The following is a 25855-nucleotide window of genomic DNA, read 5'->3' on the forward strand; positions in this document are numbered from 1 at the left end:
GCATTCTTACCTGCTGAGCCACTGTGGCCCGCCCTCCTTTTTTTTTTTTGGTATGCTGTATGGTAGGGTCACATTTCATTCTTTTTCCATGTGAGTATCCCATTATTATAGCACCATTTGTTGAATTTTTTGTTAGTTTTGTTGGTTTCTTTGTTTGTTTGGAAAGTGCATGGGCCACGAATCAAACCTGGGTTTCCCTCATAGGCGAGAATTCTACCACTGAACTACCCTTGCACCCTCAGAATGTTTCCTTTTTAATCATTTTTATGATGATAAGAAAAATTACTTGTTTAATTTCTAAATTCGTATATTCCTGAATGTTCTAAATCAGAGCACCAGTGTAAAATGTAATTGTTCTTAAGGGAAGCATTGAAAGCAGAGTACTTTGGAGAGATTACTCCTCCATTGTGAGTCTAGAAGTGCTTCCAATAGAACTTTTGTGATGATGGAACTGTTCTGTATTCTTCACTGTTCAACAGAAGTGCTGCCAGCCTCATGTGGCTATTGAGAACTTGAAATGTGGCCGATGAGACTGAGAAACTGAATTTTTTAATTGAAATTTTAATTAATGTAAACTTAAATAGCTACCTGTGACTAGTGACTACTCTGTTAGGCAACACAGGTCTGGAGGTCATTTAGACTAACCTTGTCTTGACTCTTCGTATATTATGTGGAAAAGAAAACATTTCTTTGTGATCTGTAGAGGACAGAATCATGATAGATCTATAGGAGATGATACAGACTTTAGTCCAATTTAAGGAAAGATGTTCTACTGTCTGTTCCATCTCACAGTGGATCATATGGGATGCATATCACTTGGGATTTTGAAGACAGTCTTAGTGTCTTCAGGGGATGAAGCCTGATTTTAATGTATGCCTACTTGTATTATAATTAGCAAAGTAAATTTCCTGACTTCTGGTTGGGGGCGAGGGATAGTATTTGAAATATTTCCCTATATTGTATAAAAAGCTGAGTTGATTCTAGCATTGTACCCATGATTTCAAGATAATTTTTAGAAAAATAAATTTCTCATCAGTGAATGTGACCTATTACTGAGCATGTTGTGGCATATCAGAGAGTGACCATTTGGTAGGGACAAAGACAGAACCAAGTATCAATTTGATGGGGACTCAAACTAAATGACCTCTAGGTTGAACTCATTTTGAGATTACTGGGTGTTTCTTAGAATGAGGAGAGTGCAACCTAAGTGATTTGTGTTCATATCTGCGTCTTAGAATAGAGAAGGTCTGAGTCCTAACTTTTCTTGGGTAGCTTTTATTTTGGAACTGCCAACACAGGACAGTTTTGGCTTCAAAGCACCAATCCATAAAGTTGTTGCCCTATAGCGTAGGAAACTTGAGGTTGGTTGTGTTTGTGGGTTTTTTTTTTTTCCATCATTTCTGGCAAATTGTCAGATATTTCCTTATGCAAATTCTTATCTTTATCAGTTCTACCAGTATGAATGAAAATTGCTCTTTTCTACCCTGTTACCTTTTTTCCCCTTCTTTTTTCCCCCTCCTTTCTCTGTGTTCCCTTCCCCCTGAGTTATTTGCCCTGTCAGATGGAAATTTCTGACTCAGTCATTTTTTTCTTCTCCAATAAATTACCCAGTTACTCTGTGGTCTCTGATAATGATGTAGATGGTCTGTGATATTAACGTAGTATTTCTGATTTGAGGACTTATATCTCAGCATTTTCAAAACCCACTTGGCTACAATCTGGTGTGTCAGTGGTTAGCTATAATATATTTACTTTCCAAGCAAGTGGCTTTGATCACTGGGGTTTTAATTTTACTTCAAATTTGGGGAATTAGAAAAAATCACTCAGAAACCTACTTTGATAAGTTGCATCTGAGTGAATGTTAGGATTCAAGCAATTGTTTTACTTTTTAAAATGCTTCTCTTCACTGTTCTGAGCCTTGTGTGTTGTTGGAATTGTGTGTGTGTGTGTGTGTGTGTGTGTACACACACCAGTTTAAAACTCATTCTTACACTTGCCTTTAAAACTATTGATGATATCCATTATATAATTTAGAGCTTCTTATTTAATTTTTAACATAACTGAACTTACTTTCATATAATGCTAGGCTAAACATTTCTCTCCAGGTGAAGAACGGACCTTTTTTCTGTTTCCCTTGTAAGAACTGAACAATTTTACATATTTATCTTCTTGATTTGGTTATCAGAAAGAGCAGATGCAAATTTATAGTCTTTTATAGATCTTGTTTTTTGTTTGTACTTCTGTTTTCCTTCTTTAAAAAAACCACTTTCTGGAATGCTGTTTTGTTTTTAAAGAAAGTAACTGTATAAATAAATTGAATCAGTAAAACATTGCTACTGCAGTTCACTTTTTTCTTAGTAAATATTTATTGCTTAAATTAGATTAAAACATATTTTTATTATAAAGTATTATGAAAAGAATTATAAATCATAGGTTACCCCCTCATGATATATAAATTGGAAAATTATAGAAATATTTGAAAGGAAAATGTTTCATTGTAATCCTGCAGTATATAATCATTGTTACAGTTATGATGTTTTCTTTTCCAGTATTTTCTAAATTAGAATTTAAGTTGAAAACTTGAGTACTTTGACTATAGTCAGATTATATTGTAGAGAGGCTCACAAGATCAGCTTCATGGGCCCTGTCCACAACATGGAGAGTAACTTTAGGATTTAACGTGTGCATTATTAGTCCATATGATGTGCACATGGATGTTCATCTAAGGGTTTATAAAATAGCAGACTTCAAAGTGCCATTGGTTTATACAAAACACCCACATCCTCTGGGGATTGTGATAGCCCCAAGGCTGTAACAAGGACTAATGGTTAATCACTACAGATTGGCAGGTTTTGTTTTCTGAAGACCATTTTATCAGTAGCTATGTAAAGAGGGGCTGTGTTGCTTGAAAGGAAGTGGGCTTCATGTGGTAGAGATATTTAAAAGGAATCCAAATGGTTGGTTGGACAGGGTAGTGCTGGACTGGACAACTACTCAAACCCTTTTTAATAAACAGTGCCTATAATTTTAAGAAAGTCATGAATTACTCAGAATTTTTTTTATGATTAGTAACCATCTTTTAGAGATATTTGAGGAAACTAGAAAACCCATCCTATCATCTAGGACCTTTATTATTCTCAGGGATATTCCCTTAGGATTTAAGACTTTGATACTCTAAGACAGTTTGGCGTTCTATTCAAGATGGTGACTTTAGAAGATGAGATATTTGGTAGGACTTTGCAGAGGATGCAGTTATGATATTGTGGTCCTTGTAGAGCCTTTTCTGAGGAAGGTAGCTAGCTGTCTGTTGTTTTGTGATGTTTACTGCGGGATGATTAATCTTGAAAAGATCTTTTCCAGTACCAGGATTTCTCAAGATCTTTTCCTTTTTTTCTTTTACTTCTTTTCAACCTTGCTTAATTTTTCTATTCACTTTATATTTAATTTATTATCATTTTCTGATTTTTAGGACTGTTCTCAAGATAGCCTGCAAATACAGAGGGCTTAAAAGGACATGGGGCATATTCCTACCAGCACCTCCAGCACACATCACATTCTCTGCTTCAAGATGCTGCATACAACCTAGGCACCCTATCAGATTATTTAGTTTGATGAACGTGTCCTTGTGTGGACACAACGTTTTTCATAGTACTGTGCTCCAATTTTGCTATGCCATTTACTTAGCGTATGTTATTCCAGCTCTGGATATGTTATTCCAACTCTCAGAAACATCTTTATTTTTCATACACTGAGTGATGTGTTTAGCTGTTGTGATCCAAAGATGCCACAACTGACCTACTGTCTCAGTATACCACCTTTCTAGGTATTCCTGGATTCTATTGGGTAGTCAATGCTTCCATTAGAATACCTCTGAAATTTGGGGTGAGAGAAGCAGAAACACTGCTCTTAATTGTTATTTGAGCAGTGTTGGTAGACATGCAGCTCCTGAGCTTTATTTCAGATGAGCTGAATGATGTGGATGGACTATATCTATAAAAAGTGCATTATTTCATAATCATCATTTTTGTCAGGATCCCTCTTTCCATCAGGTTATTTGAAAACTATCCCAGGCACTGGGATAAATGTTCGTGATACCAGGATCTAGAATGTATGCTGGGGAAACAGATGAGTAAAATGAATTATAATATAATCAGTACTATAGCACCATCATATTCTCTATATATGAGATAATAAAAAAAAGGAAAAAAAGTACAGGAAATCTGTTTGGGTGCAAGTGAGTCAGTTGTGATAGTTTTGGTTGCACAGTGTATAGGATTGGATTCTAGACAGTGGAGGGAGTGCAAGAGGTACTCTAGGCTGAAGGAACATGGCCCTACACCCCAACTTCAACCCATGTAATAATGGTGTCTATCCATACTTCCTTCAGACTTGCAAGGCTCTCCCATTCCCCATATTCCACACTCACACCAGCTAACCAACCAAGACTTAAAGCAAAACAGTTGACACTTTGGTTAATAATACTTGGTACCTCAGTTAATCATTTGCATACTTACGTAGAATGAAAGTCTTTGTCTTTCACAAAGAATTACAGAAATCTCTGTGTAGTTTGTAGGGAGTTTAGTAAGGGGAGATAATTATACTAAAGTTAAGACCTATAGAAAGGTGAGCCTGATTTAATTATATTGGGTGCCTCTGCTCATTGGAAAGGATAGGGGCTTTAGATGCTTAATGAGAAAAGTAGCCTAACCATCGACTACATGGACAAAGAACAATGTAAGTGAACATAGAAAACCTGAACTATTTATCTGCTTAGCATCAGCCCAGTGAGGTGTCATTGCCCTTCCTCTATGATACTGCGCTCAGTTAAAACAATATGTATTTTTAATGAGAAATCTTCACACACGTACAGTCCATTCATGGTGTTCTATTTACTAGATGCCAGATTGTGATATATCAGAAAAAGAATGGCTTTTAAAACGGGGAATTTATTTAGTTGCAAGTTCACAGTTCTAAGCCCACAAAAATGTCCCAATTAAAGCAAGTCTATAAAAATGTTCAATCTAAGGAAGGCATCTTGGAAAGATACCATAGTTCAAGAAGGTTGATGAAGTTCAGTGTTTCTCTCTCAACTGGAAAGGCACATGGTGAACATGGTGGCATCTGCTAGCTTTCTCTCCATGTTCTTGTTTCATGAAGCTCCCTTAGGGACATTTTTCTTTTGCATCTCCAAAAGTTTCTGGCTGTGTGGGCTCTGGTAGTTCTCTTGGCTATCTCATCGTTCTTGTCATTCTGATGCCTTCTCCAAAATGCTTCTTCTTTTAAAGGATTCTGGTAATCAAGACCCACCTGTAGTGGGTGGAGTCACATCTCCCTCTTTTCAAAAGTTAATACCCAACTCAAAAAAAAAAAGTTAATACCCAAACTGGGTGAGTCACATCTCCATGGTAATAACCTAATGAAGTTTCCAACCTATAGTACTGAATTGGAATTAGAAGAAACGGTTGCTCCCACAAGATTTATTAGGATTAAAACATGGGTATGTAATTAAAGTATGTAAATCCTTTCAAACCAGCCACACATGGTGTACAATCAGTGGTTCACATTATTGTTGTATATTTATCACCATGATCATTTTAAGAACATTTGCATCACTCCAGAAAAAGAAAGAAAAAGAAAGAAAAAGAAAGAAAAAGAAAAAACTCATACATCCCATACCCCTTACCACTCCCTCTCATTGACCACAATTTTTTACCCTTTTTCTCTCACCCCATTATTTATTTCTTTATCCTTATTTTTTTATTCCTCTTAAATGAATAAAATTCCTGGATAAAAGGAGCATCAGAAAAATATGGAACGCTTCACGAATTTTGCATAGCATCCTTGGTCATGCTAATCTTACCTCTATCATTCCAATTTTAGTATGTGCTGCCGAAGTGAACACTGCACTCAAGTTTATTAATTTCAACAAAATGGAAATTTTGAAATACTGAAAGACAAAGAAGAATCAAAGATTCCAGTTACCCTTTATTCCCTAATACAATAATTGCTTTAACATTACTTAGCTGTTATTCTCATTGTTTTCAACCTTCTGCCTCTAAGTGGAAAATTTCAGTTGTCAAAATGATCAGAGATTCAGAACTGGTGATCTTTGTGCATTTTGGGGATTCATAAATTGAAGGAGGTGGTTAGGAGAGTGTCCACAGTCTGTACTGGCTGCTGCTCTGGCCACTGGTGATGGTGATGCTGGTATCATTTTGCTCCCTATATGTAAACTTAGTGGAGGTGAGAATATAGAGTATTTGTCATTAAGATGAGATCTGTTTACAGACTCCCTTCACTCCTATTCTGTTCTGAAACTGAGGTGCTCTTTTTAGAACTTTGAACAAAGGGGAGAGCCTCTTTAATATAGGGAGGCAATATTGCTTGTGTAGGGCATCAAAAAGTATGGGGATTTACATATGCTATTATTTCATAGTTCAAATTGTCTTTAATTTCTCATTTAACAATGTATTAGCCTTATATTTATTAATATTCTCTTTTCCCAAAGGGAGGAAAACTCATTGAATGACACTGAATGGGAGGAAGGTGTTCTAATTTGCTAGCTGCCACAATGCGAAATACCGGAAATGGCTTTTAAAAGGGAAATTCATTAAGTTGCTAGTTGACAGTTCTAAGACTGTGAAAGTGTCCCAATTAAAGCAAGTGCACAAAGAGTCCAAATTAAGGCACCAACAAGAGGTTATCTTGACTCAAGAAAGGCTGATGAAATTCAGGGTTTCTCTCTCAACTGAAGGCACATGGCCAACGTGGTGAAGTCTGCTAGCTTTCTTTCCAGGCTTCTGGTTTCATGAAGCTCCCCTGGGGCCGTATTCCTTCTTCATCTCCAAAGCTCGCTGGCTGGTGGGTACTGTTGTTCTTGTGATTCTGGTCTGTTTCTCTCCTGTTGTTCTAAGCTTTCTTCAAAATGCTTCCTCTTTTAAAGGACTCCAGTAAACTCATCAAGACGCACCTGGAATGGGTGGAGTCACATCTCCCTCTAACCCAAGGTTAATACCCACAATTGGGTGAGTCACATCTCCATGGAGATAATCACATTTCCAAACTACATTATTGAATAGGGGTTAATCTTCGTCCCATAAAATTGGATGAGGACTAAAACATGGCTTTTCTATGACACGTAATGCTTTCAGACCAGCACAGAAGGGCTAGATAGTTTGGTTTCAAAAGGAGATTTTCCTTGAAATTTTCTACAACACCCACTATATCATAGGATTATTCCTGTGGGCTAAATGGGATAGTGAATATATATACAATTTGGCACCAGCGAGACATTGCAGATGAAAGGAACTTTCTATTGACCTTGTTTCTCAAAAGTGAACATGGGCAGCCTGATTGCTAGAGGCCTATTTCTTGGGAGATAATGAGTCAAAGTAAACTATGTCACATTTTTACTGCTCCAGTTTCTGAACAGGTGTACTACCCTTAATGAAATTTAATTTTTTCTTCTATTTCAAAGAACACAATTCACTTTGTCTTGTTTTAATTAGTGTTTAATGATACCATTATTTTCTGACATAATGTAACACATCTATTTCTTCCAGGAGTTCTTTGAACAGAAGTATTTTGGGCCAGAAGATCTGGGTTTGATTTGCAATTCATTGGTTTATTTGTTAGGGGATTTTATTCAAACCAATTAACTTCTCTGAGCCTCAGTTTTCTCATGAATACAAATCTATACCTTCAGGTGGTTAGGAGGAATAAATAATGGAAGTGCCTTGTAATCTTCAGGGTGCTATATGGATGACAAGTGTTGCTACCTGTCATTACCAAACTTTTACAAGACCGAATATGTCTCTGGAACGTCTTCCTGTTCATAGGAGTTTTTGTGTGTATGGAAAAGAAAGCAAGTATAATCCCTGCTCTCAAAACAAATGAGCAGTTATTCCAGGTACTACTATTAGCATTTACACAAAAACAGTACAATTCACAAAATTCCACCTACATAAAAGGCAGTACAGATATGCAGTTGAAAAAAAGCCTGGTTATTATGAAACTAGGCATATTTATATGGGTGGAAGCTTGTAAAAATTGAGTCATAGGAACTGTATTTTCAGAAAGAATTGGAATGTGAGTAAATGAATGGCAGGAAGAGAATAAAAATTCATTTCACTGCTAGTTTGCATAGAACTAACTGGGAAAGAGTTGGCAGTGTGTATGCTATTTGGATTATATATGAGTGTGACATGTTGTCATTCCTTAGGGCAAAAAATTCTAAGTTTTATTATGATGGGATGATTAGGTGATGTGTACTCATTCTGCATTTTTGACTGGTATGAAGGAGGAGAATTCTTGCTAACAATAACACAATTTAGTTCTTGTTTGGAACTTTTAAACACTTGAGAACAGAATTAGTTTAGCAAAATTTTCCCCCACTAAGTTTTTTTCCCTCACCAATGCTATGCCAATACAAACACAGGCCAAGTTCTTGATTCTTGGCTGAAATTTGAGAATTTTCTCATTTAGTGGAAGAATAAACAAAATTCATGCTGCCATGAAAGGGGAGCAGATTTGTGTGTGTGTGTGTGTGTGTGTGTGTGTGTGTGTGTGTGTGTGTGGTGGTGGTGATGGTTATGGTGGTGGTAGGGCACTTCCATTTTCCATGAAAAAAAGATAAAGGATCCAAAGAAGTTCTTAACACATAGTTAGAAACTTGAATCACCTTTCTCAAACATTTTTAAAGCTTAGTTTTAAAGAGAAAATTTTGTTTGTGAGTGAGGAAAACAAATACTTGCTTTAAACTGAGCTTTCTAAATAATCTTATTATGTTTAATGTAAAATAACTATAGTCATTTACTTTTTTCTTTCTTTATTGGTGGAAAGCTGAGGTGGTCTTTCTCTGGTACTGTTAATGGCTAAGAAAACAGCATTTAAAAATCTATTTTGGAACTCTGATCAGTGTGCCAGAATTTTCGGGTTCATGCAAACCAATGATGTACAATTTTCTCTTTCGCTTTAAATGCTGATTATTAGGCAGTGAAGCTCTAGCTTCTGCTTTCCTAGAAATTGTCAGGAGGAGGGCAAAGATGAGGGTGTTTTCTGTGAAAAAGGAAAGAAGTGGTGCTGTAACTAAAGTACATGGGAAATCCCACAATTTTTGGTAGGAGGAACAGGGATGTATCTGGGGTTACAAGGGTGAAGTTGGCAAGCAGATGTCTATGAAAAAATGTGTGTGAGGACAGATAATAAGAAAGCAAAAAGGTAACTATGGGAAGTAGATGCAAGAAGTGGGAAGGAAAAAGTATGGATGAATCACTCTGTTTTTCTGGACTTTGTGAATACTTTGTGCAGCTGGAAGGGATGACTTGAATTATTAATGAGCATGCAGATAGTCCCTATAGACATGGCTACTTCTCTGGTTAGCTTTCCTTTCATCTTTTTATACTTCTTCCTTTCTCTTTCTTGTCACATTTCACTGAAGGGCTAGTAGGAAAAATTTAATTGGATTAAATATAAGAGTAGCAATAATTCTTTAATTAGTATTTGTCACTGGGGCTTCACCTATAGGCACTTTCAGTTTTCCCCAACAGAAGTTATTATCACATAAGCAAAAGGATATGAAATCTTCAGGACTTTATTTTTTCTATCTTTTAAGATAAGACTAATATTAGATTTTGATTTAGGAGAAATAGGTTCCAGCAGTAACTGCACCGCTAATTTCTGTTGAAGTTTCAATTTCCCCTTCAGTAAAATGAGGGCCCTAACCTAGACATTCTTAGAGATCCTTTTCAGTAAAATAATAGCAACAATGATAATAGTAATAATAAAATAATAATGATGTAATTGTTATTTTGTGAATGTAGAATCTTGATTGTCTTGTTCTGTTGATTAACAGAGTTTCCTTATTTTTAGGAGGTAGTTTTTGGCTGGCTTGAAATGGAGTATGGTAGTCATTAGCAAATTTTCTTTGGTGCATGTCATGTAAACTGTGACCCAGGAATTCCTGTGGAGCAAAGAGATTCTCAGCATGGCACACAGAGCCTTTCACAGCTACCTCACTTTTGTAACTTTTTACTTTGGATCCTTTATGCTTCCATCATATAGAACTCCAGAGCATCCAGAGCAGTCTATGCGTTTTTTTAATTTTGTCTTTTCTCATAATTGGTCCCACTACCAAAGAAAGTTTACCACTCTGCCCATAGGAATTTGGTTTTTTGTTTTTTTGGTATGCTGTATGGCGGGGTCACATTTCATTCTTCTTCTGTGTGATATCCCCTTATTGAAGCACCATTTGTTGAATATTTTGTTTGTTTTTGTTGGTTTCTTTGTTTGTTTGAGAAGTACATGGGCCAGAAATTGAACCCAGGTCTCCTGCATGGCAGGCAAGAATTCGACCACTGAACTACCCTCACACCCCCTCTGCTCATAGGAATTTTAACCCATCCCTTGACATCTGTTTCACGTGGTCACTATTTTAACACTTTGCCCAAGTCACCTATAATCCTTACCCCATTCCCAAAGCGTGACAAATATAGCTACTCCAATATTCATGTCCTCAAAGAACTTTCTATAAGTCTTAAATGTTAATCTGTTAATCAAACTAATATTATGCTCATCTTTCTTTTACCTCTACCTTCCTGAGGGCTTGGAAGTGTCTAATTCGTTCTAAAATAGAGCTTATTGAAAAATAGATCTTGTTGAAAAATGAGTTTCACTAGATGCCCTCTATGCCATTGGTTTACTTAAGGATCCACAGCTGAATGAGAATCATCTTTCTCTTCATGGAAAATAGATTAGCAATATAAATCCCATCTCCTCATTTCTGATACCTGTTTAATTTGATGTAAACCAATTCATTGTATACTTACATATGTATCTGGATGAAAAAAAATAATTGAAACAATTTCTTTTAATGGGAATGAGGGAGGATTCTAGTTTTTATTTGAATGATGTTTGGCAAATTTACAAGTTACTGTGATCTGTCAGAACAGCAGAGCTTAATCATTTTAAAACGTTGTTTTCTTCCTTTGTCTATGGAACTGTTGCTGTTCTTCAACTTTATTGACCAGTTTCTCTTCATTTATTTTCTATTCATGAGCGTTTCCTGATATGCCATTTATTTTTTATTAATAGGCATTTTCTGAAATCATACTATATGCTACATTCAGTGCTGATTGTGTGGAAGGTTCAGAGATTAGGCCCTCAAGGTTCCTGCCCAAAAGAATTTGCTATTTGATGGAAAGGCAGTTGTGTGCTCCAGTTGAAGGACAAAGATTGTTTCTTTCTGTTGATGCTCTTCTAAGGAACAGTCCAGAGATGGATGGTTATCGGTATTCAAAAGAGACTTAGCATCCTAACTTTGGGGAAAGTGTTTGGGGCAGTAAGAAGAGGCTGTAGGACCTCACCCAGTGAGGTCTGGGTGGAACAAAGGATTACAGTTACAGAATTAACTAGGATGAGGAAGCTAATATTAGTAGTAGGGCAGGAATATTAGAAACAGTGATGAGGGTGGCTAAATGGCAAGAAAATCAGCTTCTGATTAGGGTGAATGAAAGTGAACGTGGGAGGGGAAAAGTTTAAGACCCTGGATGAAAGCCCAGGGTCTAATGGTTTGTGTTAAATTTGCCTGCATGGAAGAATGGTGAGATAAATTAATGCTATTTATACTTAGTATAATATTTAGACTGTTTATGTCAAAGTAGGTGAGGTTAGAGAAGGAACAAAGGTCTAGGCTCTGAATTTGGGCTGGCTATGAAATGTTTTCAATAACTCCCAATCTGGTTACTCATTTACAGAGTAACTGGAGTGTGAATATCTTCCAGCTGGCATCAGAATAGCAATGCAGGGAATACAGAGGCAGGTTGTTTTGGTTTGCTGAAGGTGATGAAGTACAGTATACCAGAAATGGACTGGCTTTTACAATGGGAGTATATTAACTTACAATTTACAGTTCTTAGACCATGAAACTGTCCAACTCAAGGCGTCATCAGCACAAATACTTGGAAGACAAGCTGCCAGAATTCGGCATACTACTGTCATATGGGAAGGCACATGATGATGTCTGCTGGACCTTCTCTCCTGGGTTTTGTTGCTTTCAGCTTCTGGCTTCAGTGGCTTCCTTGCTGTTTTCTTTCTCTTAGCTTCTCCAGGGCTTTTCTCTAAACATCTCTGGGCTTTTTCTGTCTTTTATCCTCTTTACAAAGGATTCCAGGAAGAGGACTACAACCCACCCTGGGTAAGTCCTCAACTGAAATAACCTAAGTAAAATATCTCACCTCCAATAGGTCTACACCCACAGAAATGAATTAAAAGAACATGACCTTTTCTGAGATCTATAACAGCTTCAAACTGCCACACAGGTCTTGAAAGGAACATAGTGTTTGCAGAAGAAATTGTGAACTTAGCAAATAATATATATTTGGAAACTGTTAGTAAACTCTGAAGTGAAAAATCAGTGTCTTTGAAAAAACAGCCTCTGTGTATGAGTGAATATATGTACTTCTTTGTAGTGAATGAAGATATTGATCCTCTTCTGGCTCAGACCCTCCCCATATCTTTTGGGTGCCAGTTCGACCTCTGTTATAAGAATATGCAAGGCCAAATCACAATAATTGAATGTACTCCAGTCTTGTAGTTTTAGATAATAAGCATGAAAGAGTCATTGTTAAGATAATTAATAATAAATTCCTTGCTCTCAGTGATCGATCAAGTCTGTGTTTTCATGTGTGTTTTAGCAGTATATGCTATTGACATAAGATGAAACAATTGGATTAAAAAAAGAAGTTACTTTCTAGTATAGAATCCAAAATACCCAGACCATCACAAAAAGCACAGAAAATAATGTAAAAGACACCAAAGTTTAATAATTTTTAATATTTTGCTTTATATGCTTCAGTTTTTTTTCTCATTATTTTTAAAGTAGTAGAATAGCATATACATCTAAGGTACATTTGTCCTGTACCTGCCCCCTTTCCTTTTTCTCTTAACCACCATTCTGGGTTCTGTTTTTGTCAGTGCCATATGTTAAAATATATGCATTTTTATTACAGGTGTATGCATCCATAAACTATATATTTTATATGTTTTTAATGTTGTGCTGGCTGAAATAAAAAAGATTATTGTTTTAAACAATTATATATGTAGCCCCTGTCTCAGTCTAAATTTTTAATTGTGGAGAACACAAGTTATTTTTATAGTTTTTTATCTTAGTCAACATTAAAAGTGTATTAAATCTATTATTTTGGTATAATTTTCTGATATAATAACTTACATTCAAAAGAGCTTTTAAACTTTTTTGAACATGTTCTGCTGAATGATACGTTTTACATTATTACTCAATACATATTATAGGCATGTATACGCATATGCATGTGTGTGTAGTGTGAAATTGAGAAAAAAGTTGCTTTGAACCATAGTTTCCGATATTAAGTATGATAAACTATGTTATTTTCTAGACTATTTGTTTCATATTTGACCAAGACTTGGTAAATTGGTTTTATGACCTAATAACAGGTTGCCACCATGATTTGTTAATAATTGTTAATGTAAGTTTGTTTTATTTAAAGACGGGCTTTTCCAATATAATAAATGTTCTTCAAATAAGGCAATGTATTAAAATAGCATTCTGTTGCACACGATTTGATTACATTCTTTTTGGTTAATTCACTTCAAATATATGTTTTCTATAAATTAAATCCATACATTTTACCTTTTAAAGATGTTAATTAACTGAAGTGTTTTAGAGGGTGCATGTTGGTTAGTATAGAATATCTCCTTTCAGTGTATTCCAGTCATGACTTACTCAGAGTAAAGGGGGCTGTCAGGGAAAAAAAGAGCTCTTGCTGTCCTGGAAGATAGGAGATTCAGAAGCTGCCCCTCAGCCTTGTCACCATCATACTGTATAGCTTTCATCAGTCTGTTCTTCTTTTCTGGCCCTCCATTTTCCCACCTGTTCAATCAGGGAATTAGACCTCAAGTGTTACAGTTTGCTGAGAATGTATTTGATGAAAAAGAATGGGATTTTTGGTGTTAATTAATTACTAGATTTGTTGATCATCTTTGCATTTGAGCAAAGGGTAAGCAAGTGATTTTTAGTTTAATATGATTCTTGGGCAGGAACACGTCTTCCATCATAAAATCACTCCAAAGTAGTCTTGACATCTCCAAGTTCGTCTACTTTGTGGTTGCATTAACTCTCAGTGGGGGACAGAGTGGTCTGAATGTGTATGTGAACATGCCCATGTGTTGAGAATGACAAGGGAGTATTTTTTCATTCCATAGAAGTTAAATGTCCTCATGAGAAATTCTGGAGCTTCAGAAAGAAATCTGTAACCTGATAAGTCCTAGGGGACAGTTTCATGAGTACCACACAATTCAGTAATTGAGGCTTTTCGGAGTTTTCCTCTTAACCTGCATTACATATTTGGAATAGAGTGAGAACATATCACCTAAACTGCATGGTCTTAAAACAAACGAAACAGCACTTTCGGTAATAAGGGCTTATCATATTTTATTTTGTTTGTGTGTTTGTTTTAAATAGCAGGAGTTTGAATGTTAGTACAATGAATGTACTTTGGGGGTCATCCCTTTTCCATTTTCCTTCAAGAAAACGGAGTAGCAAATACTCTTCTCTGGATCTCCAGATGGAGGCAGAGTTAAAAGCAAATTTCTGGTCTCCTCATCTAGGGCCAGGGTTTTCAATTGCTTTTAGCATACAGACTATTTGGAGGCAGCTCTAGGTTTAGAGAGAGAGACCTAGAGATCAGTTCTTCCTCATGTCTGAAAGTGTGGAACACATTTAAGAGTGATTATCCTTAAAGTAGTGATCTGCTCCTACCTGCGGGACTAATGAAGACATGTTTTCCATAAAGACCCCAAGATAGTTGTTTATTTCTGGGAAAAGATCCTCAGATGGCTGAGGCATAGGCTAGATTTCTTTTAACTCCTCTGACCACGTGGGAACTCAGCTGTCTCTCAGTAGCAATATGCAAAGCATCATTGACTCTTCTTTTATTTCAGCAGTACTTGTCCACCCTTTATAGAAGTGGGTTGGAATTTCTGGATCTCTGAGTTTTGTTTCTGTGGGTTATGTCCTCTCAGGCCAGAGAACAGAGCAAACCATATTTTAACACTGTGTACTTTACTAAGCAGGTATTGTGTGTACGTTGTGAGTGAAGACTTTGTGCCAATTTGTCACTGTTTTGTGCATTGCCAGTTGTAACTCTAATCATCCTGGAGTGTTAAAATGGACTTTTTTTTTTATGTAAACAAAATCCTTTTCCTTTTTTAAAAAACAATGTTAACCAACCTTCCTCTGTCTTCTCTTTCTCCCTCATCCTTTCCAGTATGCCGTGATTTTGCTGTCCTGGAGGACCACACCTTGGCTCATAGCTTGCAGGAACAAGAGAGTGAGTAATGGCCTCTTCTCATTCATGCACCTTCAGTTTTCTTTTTTTTAGTGTAGCTTGGGGCCTATTTCTTAGGGTGAGACTCAGAGAAAACACAGTCAGCAGGCTAAAACATACATCCATCTTGAAGGATTTGCCCAGGCAAATGACATCTGGATGAAGAATGAAGTTATGATTGTTTTGAAGTAATGTAGTTTAGCCAGGGATGCAAGAAAAGAGGATGTTGAGTCTCTCTCTTTACTTTAATATTATAGGAGGGAGACAGTGGTTGTAGGTGTATCTAGGGTGTGCAGAAAGCAGGGATGGGGATCTGTTCCTCCCTCTAGAATAGGTGCCTGAGCACTTTTCCCAGGAAACATTAATTTTAATTAGGTCACATTATGGAATTTTTCTATCTCTGCATGTACTCTGACTTCAGAGTATTTGTGTCTTAAGTTCTGGCACTACCATTTTTTGCTTTGTGGCCAAAGCCAACCACTTAATCTTTCTGATCATCTTCCTTCTTAATGGAAAAATGGAAATAATAATTCCTGTGATGCCTATTATACAGCATTGTTGAGAGCATAAAATGAAGTGTTAAATGTGAAGATCTTTTTAATGGTAAAGCTCTTTTAAGTTTATTATGAGGTTTATTAATTAACATGCCAAAACATTATACTTCTCTTTTCTGTCCAGTTGAGCATCATTTGGCATCGAACATTCAGCGGAATCGTTTGGTTCAGCATGATCTACAGGTGGCTAAGCAGCTTCAAGAGGAAGATCTGAAAGCCCAGGCTCAGCTCCAGAAGCGTTATAAAGATCTGTGAGAATATGGGGAGTAGGAGGGATCATACCAGTGACTGTGAGGCTAACACCGGGACAGGGGAAAGGGGGACTGTCCTTCTGTCCGTCTGTTTCCTTTCACTATTAGATTTCAAATCCTACAGTGGTATCCAGTAGTTTTCTTTGATTTGAAAAATGTTTCTTGTTGTTGGAAAACTTGAGTAGGATTTGGGCCATGTAGATTTGGGTGTTAACCCCAACACTTTTCAGCTATATGGCTTGGAGTCAATTGGTCTACTTCTCTGTTTTCCTTACCCATAACATGGGGAGAATAGTCTCTGTACCCTCTAACTCATAGGTATAGGTTGTTGGAGGAAAAAATGAATATCAGAGGACTTTGAGTTGTATTCTGTTTCTTTACTCTTTCCTAGCTGTGTTTGCTGCTGTTATTTTCCTTGAACCCTTTGCTTTTCAGGTAGAAGCAGAATGTTCTGGAAAACTTATACACTCAGTTCTATACCATATTTTCAGTATCTGATATGTTTGTTCTCAGTCTCCTTTAATAAAGAGATGATCATTTCTAAGATTCCTTTCAGCGCAGTAGCTTTTTAACTCTTTTCCAATGTTTTAAAGTTCACAGGGTACATCTCTTCTCTGAGAGTGATTCTTATCCTGAAGAGCTAATGGCAGATTTAATCATGACCTATTTTATTCAGGGAAAAGAGGCAAAGGAAGAAGTGAGAGGTCCCCTAATTTACTGAAGTGTCAAATAAAATAGAAAAGCCTGCCATTTTTACTATCTTTTTGGAGGGGTTTGTCATTGTTTTATTATTTGTACAGAGGGCTTTATTTATTTTTGTTTGGCTTCTTCATTTCGTAAATAAACATTTTTATTGACTCTTCATGAAAGGCACTGCAGACCACATATGAATAAAATGTAGCCATTGCTTTTTAAGATCCTCAGGGTGAAACCCTGAGTATTGTATATCTGGAGATGTATAGACAAGTTACAAATAATAGTCTATGAAGAGAGAAGTGGATGGAAAAAGCTTATAAAACAAGTGATATATTTAATTTGAGTCTTGATGGTTATTTAGGAGTTAACAATGATAACTGGAGAAAACTATTCCAGCCAGAGAGTAGCAAGCATAAAGGTGAGAGGTAAAAGGGCCTGAAATCGTACAGTAGCTGCAAGAAGTTCAGTATTGCCAGACTAGCGCATATGGTTTGGGACACAAATAGGAAGTAAGGCCAGAAAGTTAGTCAGGAGCCAAACCATAAGCATTATGTAAGTTATATTAAGGAATATAAATATCATAACTTTTATAAGAACTAGAGAATAACTGAAGGTGTTTTAGATTTTCATTTTGCAATGTGTTTTGGGGACTGGTGGGTGAAAAGATTGAAGACAGCATTGAGTGGTGGTCAAATTAAGAAATGATGAAACCTGAATAGAGGGTGATGGTGACAGATAATAGAGAGGAAGGAAATGAAGAGTACTGAATTTGGGGTAATGGTAATGGAGCCATAGAGAGTAAAAGATTGAAGACTTAGAGGTTCAGTGTTACAGATTGTGTTAAGGTGAGAGAGCTAGAACGTTCAGAATTCTAAATCATAATTCATATCTCCATTATTCACAATGCATCTCTTAGGAAAGCTTTGCTGAGGCTGATGCAGAAATACACATTTAAAATTTAAGATACTGAATTAGGGTAATGACAATATAATGAGGTTCTTCAGAGATTATCAAGACAAACCAGTGTAAAATTTAAATCATGACTTGGAGATTGATGGATTATGTGTCCCAGATGAGAGGAGATCCAGAATTACATTTCTTCTTGGGAAAGTGTTACTGGCTGGAATGAATAAGTTAGAAAGGATGGTTTTTAATTTTCACACCTCTGGCAACCTTGATAGCCACACACTATGGAAAGAATGAAATGCTGCAGATTTTAATGAATTAGAACCTTTCACCCAGTCTGGATCCTGGGGCTCAGGATCCACTGATCCTGAGTGGATCAGTGAAGAGTCAGGACCACTCTTTTGTCAGGATCAGTGAAGAGTCAGGATCAGTGAAGTGGATCAGTGAAGAGTCAGGACCACTCTTTTTTCAGGATCAGTGAAGAGTCAGGATCAGTGAAGTGGATCAGTGAAGAGTCAGGACCACTCTTTTTTCACTTGCTTTTGCTTCCTTAGGATTCTGTACAATTAGCTGGCTGAGCCAGAGCTGGTCCTTTTTGTCAGTATGGTTTGAAATCATTAAGCTGAGCTGAAATTTCACTTCTTTATTTTCTGAACCAGGAAATGCATCTCAGTCACTTCTGACTTTTAACCCTTCATTTGGATATGCCTTCTGTGATGTTTCTGCTTTCTTTCATCTATTATCATCTCACATGTAGTCTTTTACTCCCTCCACAGATTTTATATTAATTTGGGAAGTCCAAGGTAGAGAAAATCTTTGACAACTAAGGTCATAATTTTGTATATGATTATTAACCAGGAGAGGAGTGAATGAAAAGAGAAAACATAGGTGAAATAGCTCTGAGTAGATTTTTGTTTATTTTCAGTTCTTTGGTTTGAAGGGTAAGAATTCTAGAACATTAGACCTGTAATATGAAGTCACGCCATCCAAATTTATTTTATAGACAAAAACAACATGGAGGCATGGTTCACAGGTTATCAGTGTCAGAGTCAGGACCAGAAGTTAGGTCTGCAGACTTCTTGTCTAGTGATTTTCCTACTGATTCTAAAAAAGTTTTCCATCTCTGATTCAAGCTCTTTGTCTTGTATGCTGTTGTTCTTAATCTCTCTTGCATGCACATATACACATATGCAAACACACATCTATTTCCATCTATGTCTACCTATTTCCAAATATTTTTAAAATAACTGCTTATTTATAAAAATGAGTATAGCTTTCATTCTCTCTGTTTGTTAAAATAGAGTAGATGGGTCTTAATTCCTCTGGAGAAGTTAGTTAGAATATTGCTTCTTATCCACCTCCACCACACCCCTAAACTCTTTTCATTTATAAAAGAATAGCATTAAATGTGACAAATAACCAGGGCTGAGTAACATAGAGTATTGTAATTTTGATTGGCAGGAGAATAAAAGGATAATTCGTTTAGCATATGACCTTACATATATAATATATAAATATGTAATACATAAATATGCACACACATACACACATAAATATATAAATCACAATTGTAATTTTATTCCAACATTTTTTCATATAATAAACTCTAAATATGTTTATGTTCCTCTTTCCTAGCTATCTAGAGCTATCACATTCTAAAATTTTAAGCTGCCTGTTGCTTTTTTTAAAATTGGAAACCAGCAGACTTGTGTACCAAGGCCAAACTTTGTAGCCACCTCTAAGAAAACCAAATCTCATTTTTTGTGGGAACTGCCCTTTTAAAGGATCTGTTTCTCTGTGAGCTTCTGTTGGCAAGATGAAAGTTTATTCATTTTGTATCCCCAGTGTTGAGCACAGTGTCTGGTCCATAGTAGATGCTGTTGAATATACATATATACATAGTAGAATCTTTGTTGAATATACAAATGCCAAAAAACAAACAAAAACTGGTAACAGTGGTATCATAGCATTTGCTTCTTGGTGACCAGGGTGTTAAAAAACTGGCACCAGCCTGACAAGCTTCTACTAGGAATCAAAATTGGGGCATATATATTCTTATTTTCTTACTTTGTTAGGTATGTATTTTTAAGAAATTTAAAAATATATAGATAGATAATTTATAAAAATCATTTTAAATCTGTACTACCCCTTGGTGACCACATTATTATTTACATTTCAGTGAGTTCACTCCCAGACTTCTTTTGTGCTCTTTATACGTATTTAGATATTTGTGAATAGTAGCCTCATGGTCTATATCTCCTTTGCAGAATCTCAAAGAAGACACGCTTGTCTTTCTGTAGAGTAGCCCAGTTGGATATGGTGATCTGGTAGTTTAGGAAAAGCATGGAGCTTTTCCTTGTGTCTGGGGATCAAATTCCAGCTCTACCTCTTATTTTCTCTGTGATTTTAGGGAAAAATTTTAACTTCCCCTGGCTTCATTTTTCTTATCTGTAAGATGTGACGATATCAACCTCTTTGTATCATTGTTATGGAAATAAAATTAGGTAAAACTGTATACTGGCTCATTGTGAGTATTCAGAAATGGTGCTTATTATTTTTAGAAGAATCATGTCTTGTTTCTTTATTCATGTTATCTTTACCCTTGCTTTTTAGTGAACAACAAGATTGTGAAATTGCTCAGGAAATCCAGGAGAAGCTGACAATTGAGGCAGAGAGACGACGCATTCAGGAGAAGAAGGATGAGGTACAATTTAATTAGTGTTCCCCTACCTCGTGAAGAAAAGGAATGCTTGGCTCTTGAGCAAATACTTTCATTATCTACAGCCTCAGTATAGTGTTGCGGGATGAGCAACAGAACCCTCCTCATTTTAGGTGGAACAGTCCAAGCATTACCCTCCAGGTACCACAGTGGATTGCCTTTTGATCAGTTGTGTTAAGTGGTAAAGTCTTAAGAGATATAAATTATATTGTTTTTAAAGCTGAAAGTGACTGAAATTAGCAGTAGTGTTTGGTTTGTAAGAAGATTTGAATTTACTTTTGTGTGTTATTTTCAGCACTTCTACAAGCCATTCTGTTTCAATTTGCACCAGTTCTTTGCCTCTTACAACTATAGTGCTGTTTTTATTCACTGTCTATATTTACAATGAGGTGGAATTGACCCATAGACACTTTAAAAGATTAAAGGGGGCACTATTAATAATTTCATAAATAGGGGCTATCCTAAGCAAATGGTCACCTATGATCACCCTACTAAATAGATATGATCAGTGTCATTAGTAAATTAGCCTACATACATGGCTGTTTCCACTGAGCTGCCTTTCTTCTAATAAGACCTCTTTTTAATGTCAGATGAGTATAACACTCCCAGTATGATTTCCTTATTTCTTTAAGAAACAAACCATGATTATTTGATGATCAGAACTGCAAGTAAGAATTAGGAGTTACTTTGTTCTTGCCCATTAACACAGGGGGCTCTTCGTACTACAGCATGTATTATCTCCCTATAGTTAAGACTTTGCTTTGGGGGTGACTGAGTACTGAAAGAGGGATTTTATTTTGTAGACAGGAAAGCTTCTATTTAAAACAGGATAGAAAAAGATACCAACACAAATTACTTTAGGCCAATATTATGCTTTCATTTCAAATCAGAATTATCATTGCAATAAGAAATATACGGGCAAGCAGTACAGTGATTAACCTCATTTTTCTGATAAAGAAATTTAGTCTTAAATAATTCACTGGCCCCAGATTATAATAAGAGGCCACAAAAATGTCTGTATAATTTGGGTCATCTGACTGACTGATTCTGACTTAGAAATACTGTGGCACAGTGATAAAAGTATGGACTTTGGAGGTTTGAATCTCACTTCACCTTGCAGAACCCCAGGTTACAAATTGGGAAGTTGTAATAATTGTACATACCCTAAAAGATTGTTGTGAGGTTTAAATGAAACAGTTCATATAAAATCTGGTAAATTAATAATTGCTCTTCCCCTTTTGCTTTCTTGCCAGGTGTTTTTCAACCATTCTAAGCTGCCCCTTGTAAAAACAAGGATTTCTTTTATGAAGAGGTATCTTAAATTAGAAAAAGGAAAAAATAAACAGGCTAAGTGTGTTCCAATATATAGCATATATTGGATTTGAAGAGCCTGCAAGAATTTCCTTGTTGCTACAGACTTCCCAGTAACTTTTACTCCACTCCTGTCTGACCTCTTGAAATGTTCTTCCCTTTCCCAGTGTAGTGGAGAGGTTGAGTGAGAAATTAAGTTATGAAGGTTTAATGAGAATAGTCTTTAAACATTTCATTTACACTTTTTGGGTTTTCAGCTCTTAACTTAGATTCGAGTTCTCCTGTGCCAAGATGTTCTTTTGTCATAGAAAAATGTGGCTTTCATTTGACTAGTATGTTGTTAAACCTTAAATAAACAAAATTTGCGTTATAAAAGTTTGTTATTGAGTTATGTAAGATAATGCTTATTTATTTTAGTCCATTGGAAATTGTGTGCCTCATAGGCAGAGGAGACTGAGACTGACACAGTAGTGCTAATTCTCCTAGAAAACACTTGAAAAAGCATCCTTATTAGTCATGAACTTTCCTAAACCCTACCCCCACCCCCACACCTGTACTCTTCTGCTTTCCTGTAGTGTCTGCTCAGTTAATAAGTTCTTATTCAGCACCAGGGCTGTGGAAAATTCCTCTGGCTTTTCACCCATATCTCTTAGAAATTTATAGGGTCGGTTCTCCTTGGGAAGTTTAGAGCTTAATGTATACATCCCCAAAACAACCAAATGTAAAGGCCAGCACCCCTTTCTGCTAGGGACTGAGATTTTTTTCTGAACCACATTATGCATGAGAAATGGGGAAATTATACAGCTTTGTGTGAGTGCATTTCTAGCTTTGTTATGGTATAATTTTTATTTGCGTTTTTTTTAACAGAATACATACATATGTAAGCAAAGTAGCATTTCCATGCAGGGAGACAGATGTGGAATAAAGAGATATAAAGAGATAAAGAGAATAAAGATCCTTTGTCTTCTTATCAGCATTGTGATCTCTACCCCTTCTTTTCTCTCTTTCTCCCTTCAGCATACCCCTCCCCCCAAGCCCATTCTCTTTGTCTCTTATTTTTGTTTTTTATTTAACTCTTTTGCACAGCAGTGCCTTGTAGCTGAATTCTCCTAAGGGTCCCTTGTTAAAGGGGCTTGTAGACTTTGGGAGTACTGTACTGCATGAGTTTGTGATTAATAAAAGTAGATAAATTCCACTGGGTTGTTTCACTTCAGTCACAGCATAACTACATGTGCTATGCAGTGCTATTTATTGAAACTGAGGAATATGTGTGTATTTGATTTAGCTTGGTTATTCTTAAAGCTCTTATTTGTGTGTATGTGTATGTGTGTGAATACTTACATAAGTACAGATGTGTTTGAACTTAAGTGCAACTGTATGTGTGTGCAGCTATTTTGGGAAAAAAAAATTGGGGGCTTAGATAAACATTATGACCACATGTTATGAAAAATGGCACTAATCCAACAATTTGAAGCTGCTTAAAATATCTGTTTAGGAATAAACTTAGTAACCATTTTACATTAAAAGCTAGTGTGAACTATGATTCTTTCTCATAGCATTCTTAAGGTGATTAGAATTTTATCTTATGAAAGAATACTTATAAAACTTGGTAATAAGCTCATGTTTGGGTACTTTAAATATAAATTAGGCGGGTGTACTGAGGTGCTCAGTGGCAGAATTCTTGCCTGCCATGCCGGAGACCCAGGTTCAATTCCCGGTGCCTGCCCATGTGGTGGGGGATGGGGAAGTAAGTTATGCAAAGGGATGCATGGGTAGTTCAGTGGTAGAATACTCACCTGCCATGTGGGAGATCTGGGTTCGATTCCTGGCCCATGTACTTCCCCCCAAAAGAATAAGTTATACATACATGGTAAGATGGTGTGGAAGAGAGGCTTCTGGGTGAGAGATTTCTTTCCTCTCTTTTCCTAGTTACATTAATGTTTTTAAATCCATAAACTTGGTGTTATCCTGTATGCTCGTTCTTTTTTTTTTCTTACATCGGCATCGGGAATTGAACCCGGGTCCTCGGGCATGGCAGGCAAGCATTCTTGCCTGCTGAGCCACTGTGGCCGCCCTGTATACTTGTTCTTGTAGAGTAACTCTTTAGGGATTTTTACCTGCCTTGAGTTCCTACTGAAACAGATGTTAATTGCTTATTAAAAAAAAAATGTTAGCAATCTAATGAAATAGCTTTCCTTTTTTTTTCTTTCTGACTATCATTCAATAATCACATTTTCAGTTTTCCTTTTGATTGTATCTATATGCAAGATTTCTTCCTTTTTGAAGCCCACTACCATTGTGGGATAGAGGTTTGTAACTTTAAGGGAGAAGTAACCCTGATATAAATCAAATAAACCATAAGGTACCCAATACCATGTTTCAGTAGTTTGCAGTCTGCTGTCAATGATATACTGGGATCTGCTGCATCTTGTTTGAATTGCTGTGTCTCTTGTGGCACTTATCTTTGCATGTCTTCTATTGTGCTAATTGTTTTGCTTCTAATTCTTAATAGATAGGAACTTTTAATTTCTCCCTCATTTTTGAAGGACAATTTTGCTGGATATAGAATTCTTGGTTGGCAGTTTTTCTCATTTAGTAATTTAAATATATCATCCCACTGTCTTCTTGCCGCCATGGTTTCTGCTGAGAAATCTACACATAGTCTTATTGGGTTTCCCTTGTATGTGATGGATTGCTTTTCTCTTGCGGCTTTCAAGATCCTCTCTTTCTCTTTGACCTCTGACAGTCTGACTAGTAAGTGTCTTGGAGAACGTCTACTTGGATCTATTCTCTTTGGGGTGCACTGCACTTCTTGGATCTGCAATTTTAGGTCTTTCATAAGAGTTGGGAAATTTTCAGTGATAATTTCTTCCATTAGTTTTTCTCCTCCTTTTCCCTTCTCTTCTCCTTCTGGGGCACCCACAACATGTATATTTGTGCACTTCATATTATCATTCAGTTCTCTGAGTCCCTGCTCATATTTTTCCATTCTTTTCCCTGTAGTTTCTGTTTCTTTTTGGATTTCAGATGTTCCATCCTCCAGTTCACTAATCCTAACCTTTGTTTCTTGAAATCTACCATTGTAGGTTTGCATTGTTTTTTTTCATCTCTTCTACTGTATCTTTCATTCCCATAAGTTCTGTGATTTGTTTTTTCAGACTTTCCATTTCTTCTTTTTGTTCATTCCTTGCCTTCTTCATGTCCTCCCTCAATTCATTGATTTGGTTTTTGAAAAGGTTTTCCATTTCTGTTCGTATATTCAGAATTAGTTGTTTCAGCTCCTGTATCTCATTTGAGCTATTGGTTTGTTCCTTTGACTGGGCCATATCTTCAATTTTCCTGGTGTGATTTGTTATTTTTTGCTGGCGTCTGGACATTTAATTACCTTAATTAGTTTATTCTGTAGATTGCTTTCACTTATCTTACCTAGGGTTTTCTTGCTAAATGAGTTTGTTGTCTATCTGTTCTTTGACCTTCAGTTCAGCTTTTTCTGGGCCTCTAGCTTAAGTTTTGTTTAACAGAGGGTAATTTTTCAGTTCTTGTTTTCTTGTTTCTTGTCCTGCTTGTAAGGTGCCTTTTCCCTCCCCACCCTTAGGAGGGTCTACATAGGTATTACAGACTCCAGCCGGGTTTTCCCAGACTAAACTGGCCTCCTATCGGGGGAAGGAGTCACCTGTGTCAGTTTTCCCTGAGGGTGAGACCCAGCAGGTTGAAAGACTTTCCTGTGAAGTCTCTGGGCCCTGTTTTTCTTATCCTGCCCAGTATGTGGTGCTTGTCTATCGGCGGGTCCCACCAGCAAAAGATGTTGTGGCTCCTTTAACTTTGGAAGGCTCTCCCTGCTGGGGGCGTGGTGGAGACAGAGGAGAGGTTGTAGGCTGGTTTTAATGGCTTCAAATTGCCAAGCCCTGGGATCTGAATTCCTTGAGAGAGGGGATTCCACCTAAGTTGGGCTTCATCACTCCCCTGGGGAAGGCACACGTGGGAGATAGCCCTGAAAGCAGTCTGTTTCTGCCTATTCCTCGGGCAGTTGCAACCCGAGTAGTCCCACCGCTCAAT

General features: G+C 36.7%; 1 protein-coding gene and 1 pseudogene across 2 annotated transcripts in view; one reads left to right on the forward strand and one right to left on the reverse strand.

The window, feature by feature from the left end:
- The window catches only part of CCDC50 (coiled-coil domain containing 50), a 72437-nt gene that overhangs the window by 23630 nt on the left and 22952 nt on the right, over nt 1-25855 (forward strand). For both annotated transcript variants that reach the window (XM_077117882.1, XM_077117883.1), the window contains exons 2-4: nt 15303-15365; nt 16041-16167; nt 20383-20473. In XM_077117882.1, coding sequence (XP_076973997.1) covers nt 15303-15365; nt 16041-16167; nt 20383-20473 — 281 coding nt within the window. The remainder of the gene's footprint in view (nt 1-15302; nt 15366-16040; nt 16168-20382; nt 20474-25855) is intronic.
- On the reverse strand, nt 5804-5900 carry LOC143648988 (U6 spliceosomal RNA; annotated as a pseudogene).

The sequence above is a fragment of the Tamandua tetradactyla genome, chromosome 10, assembly GCF_023851605.1.
Source record: "Tamandua tetradactyla isolate mTamTet1 chromosome 10, mTamTet1.pri, whole genome shotgun sequence".
Classification (NCBI taxonomy): domain Eukaryota; kingdom Metazoa; phylum Chordata; class Mammalia; order Pilosa; family Myrmecophagidae; genus Tamandua; species Tamandua tetradactyla.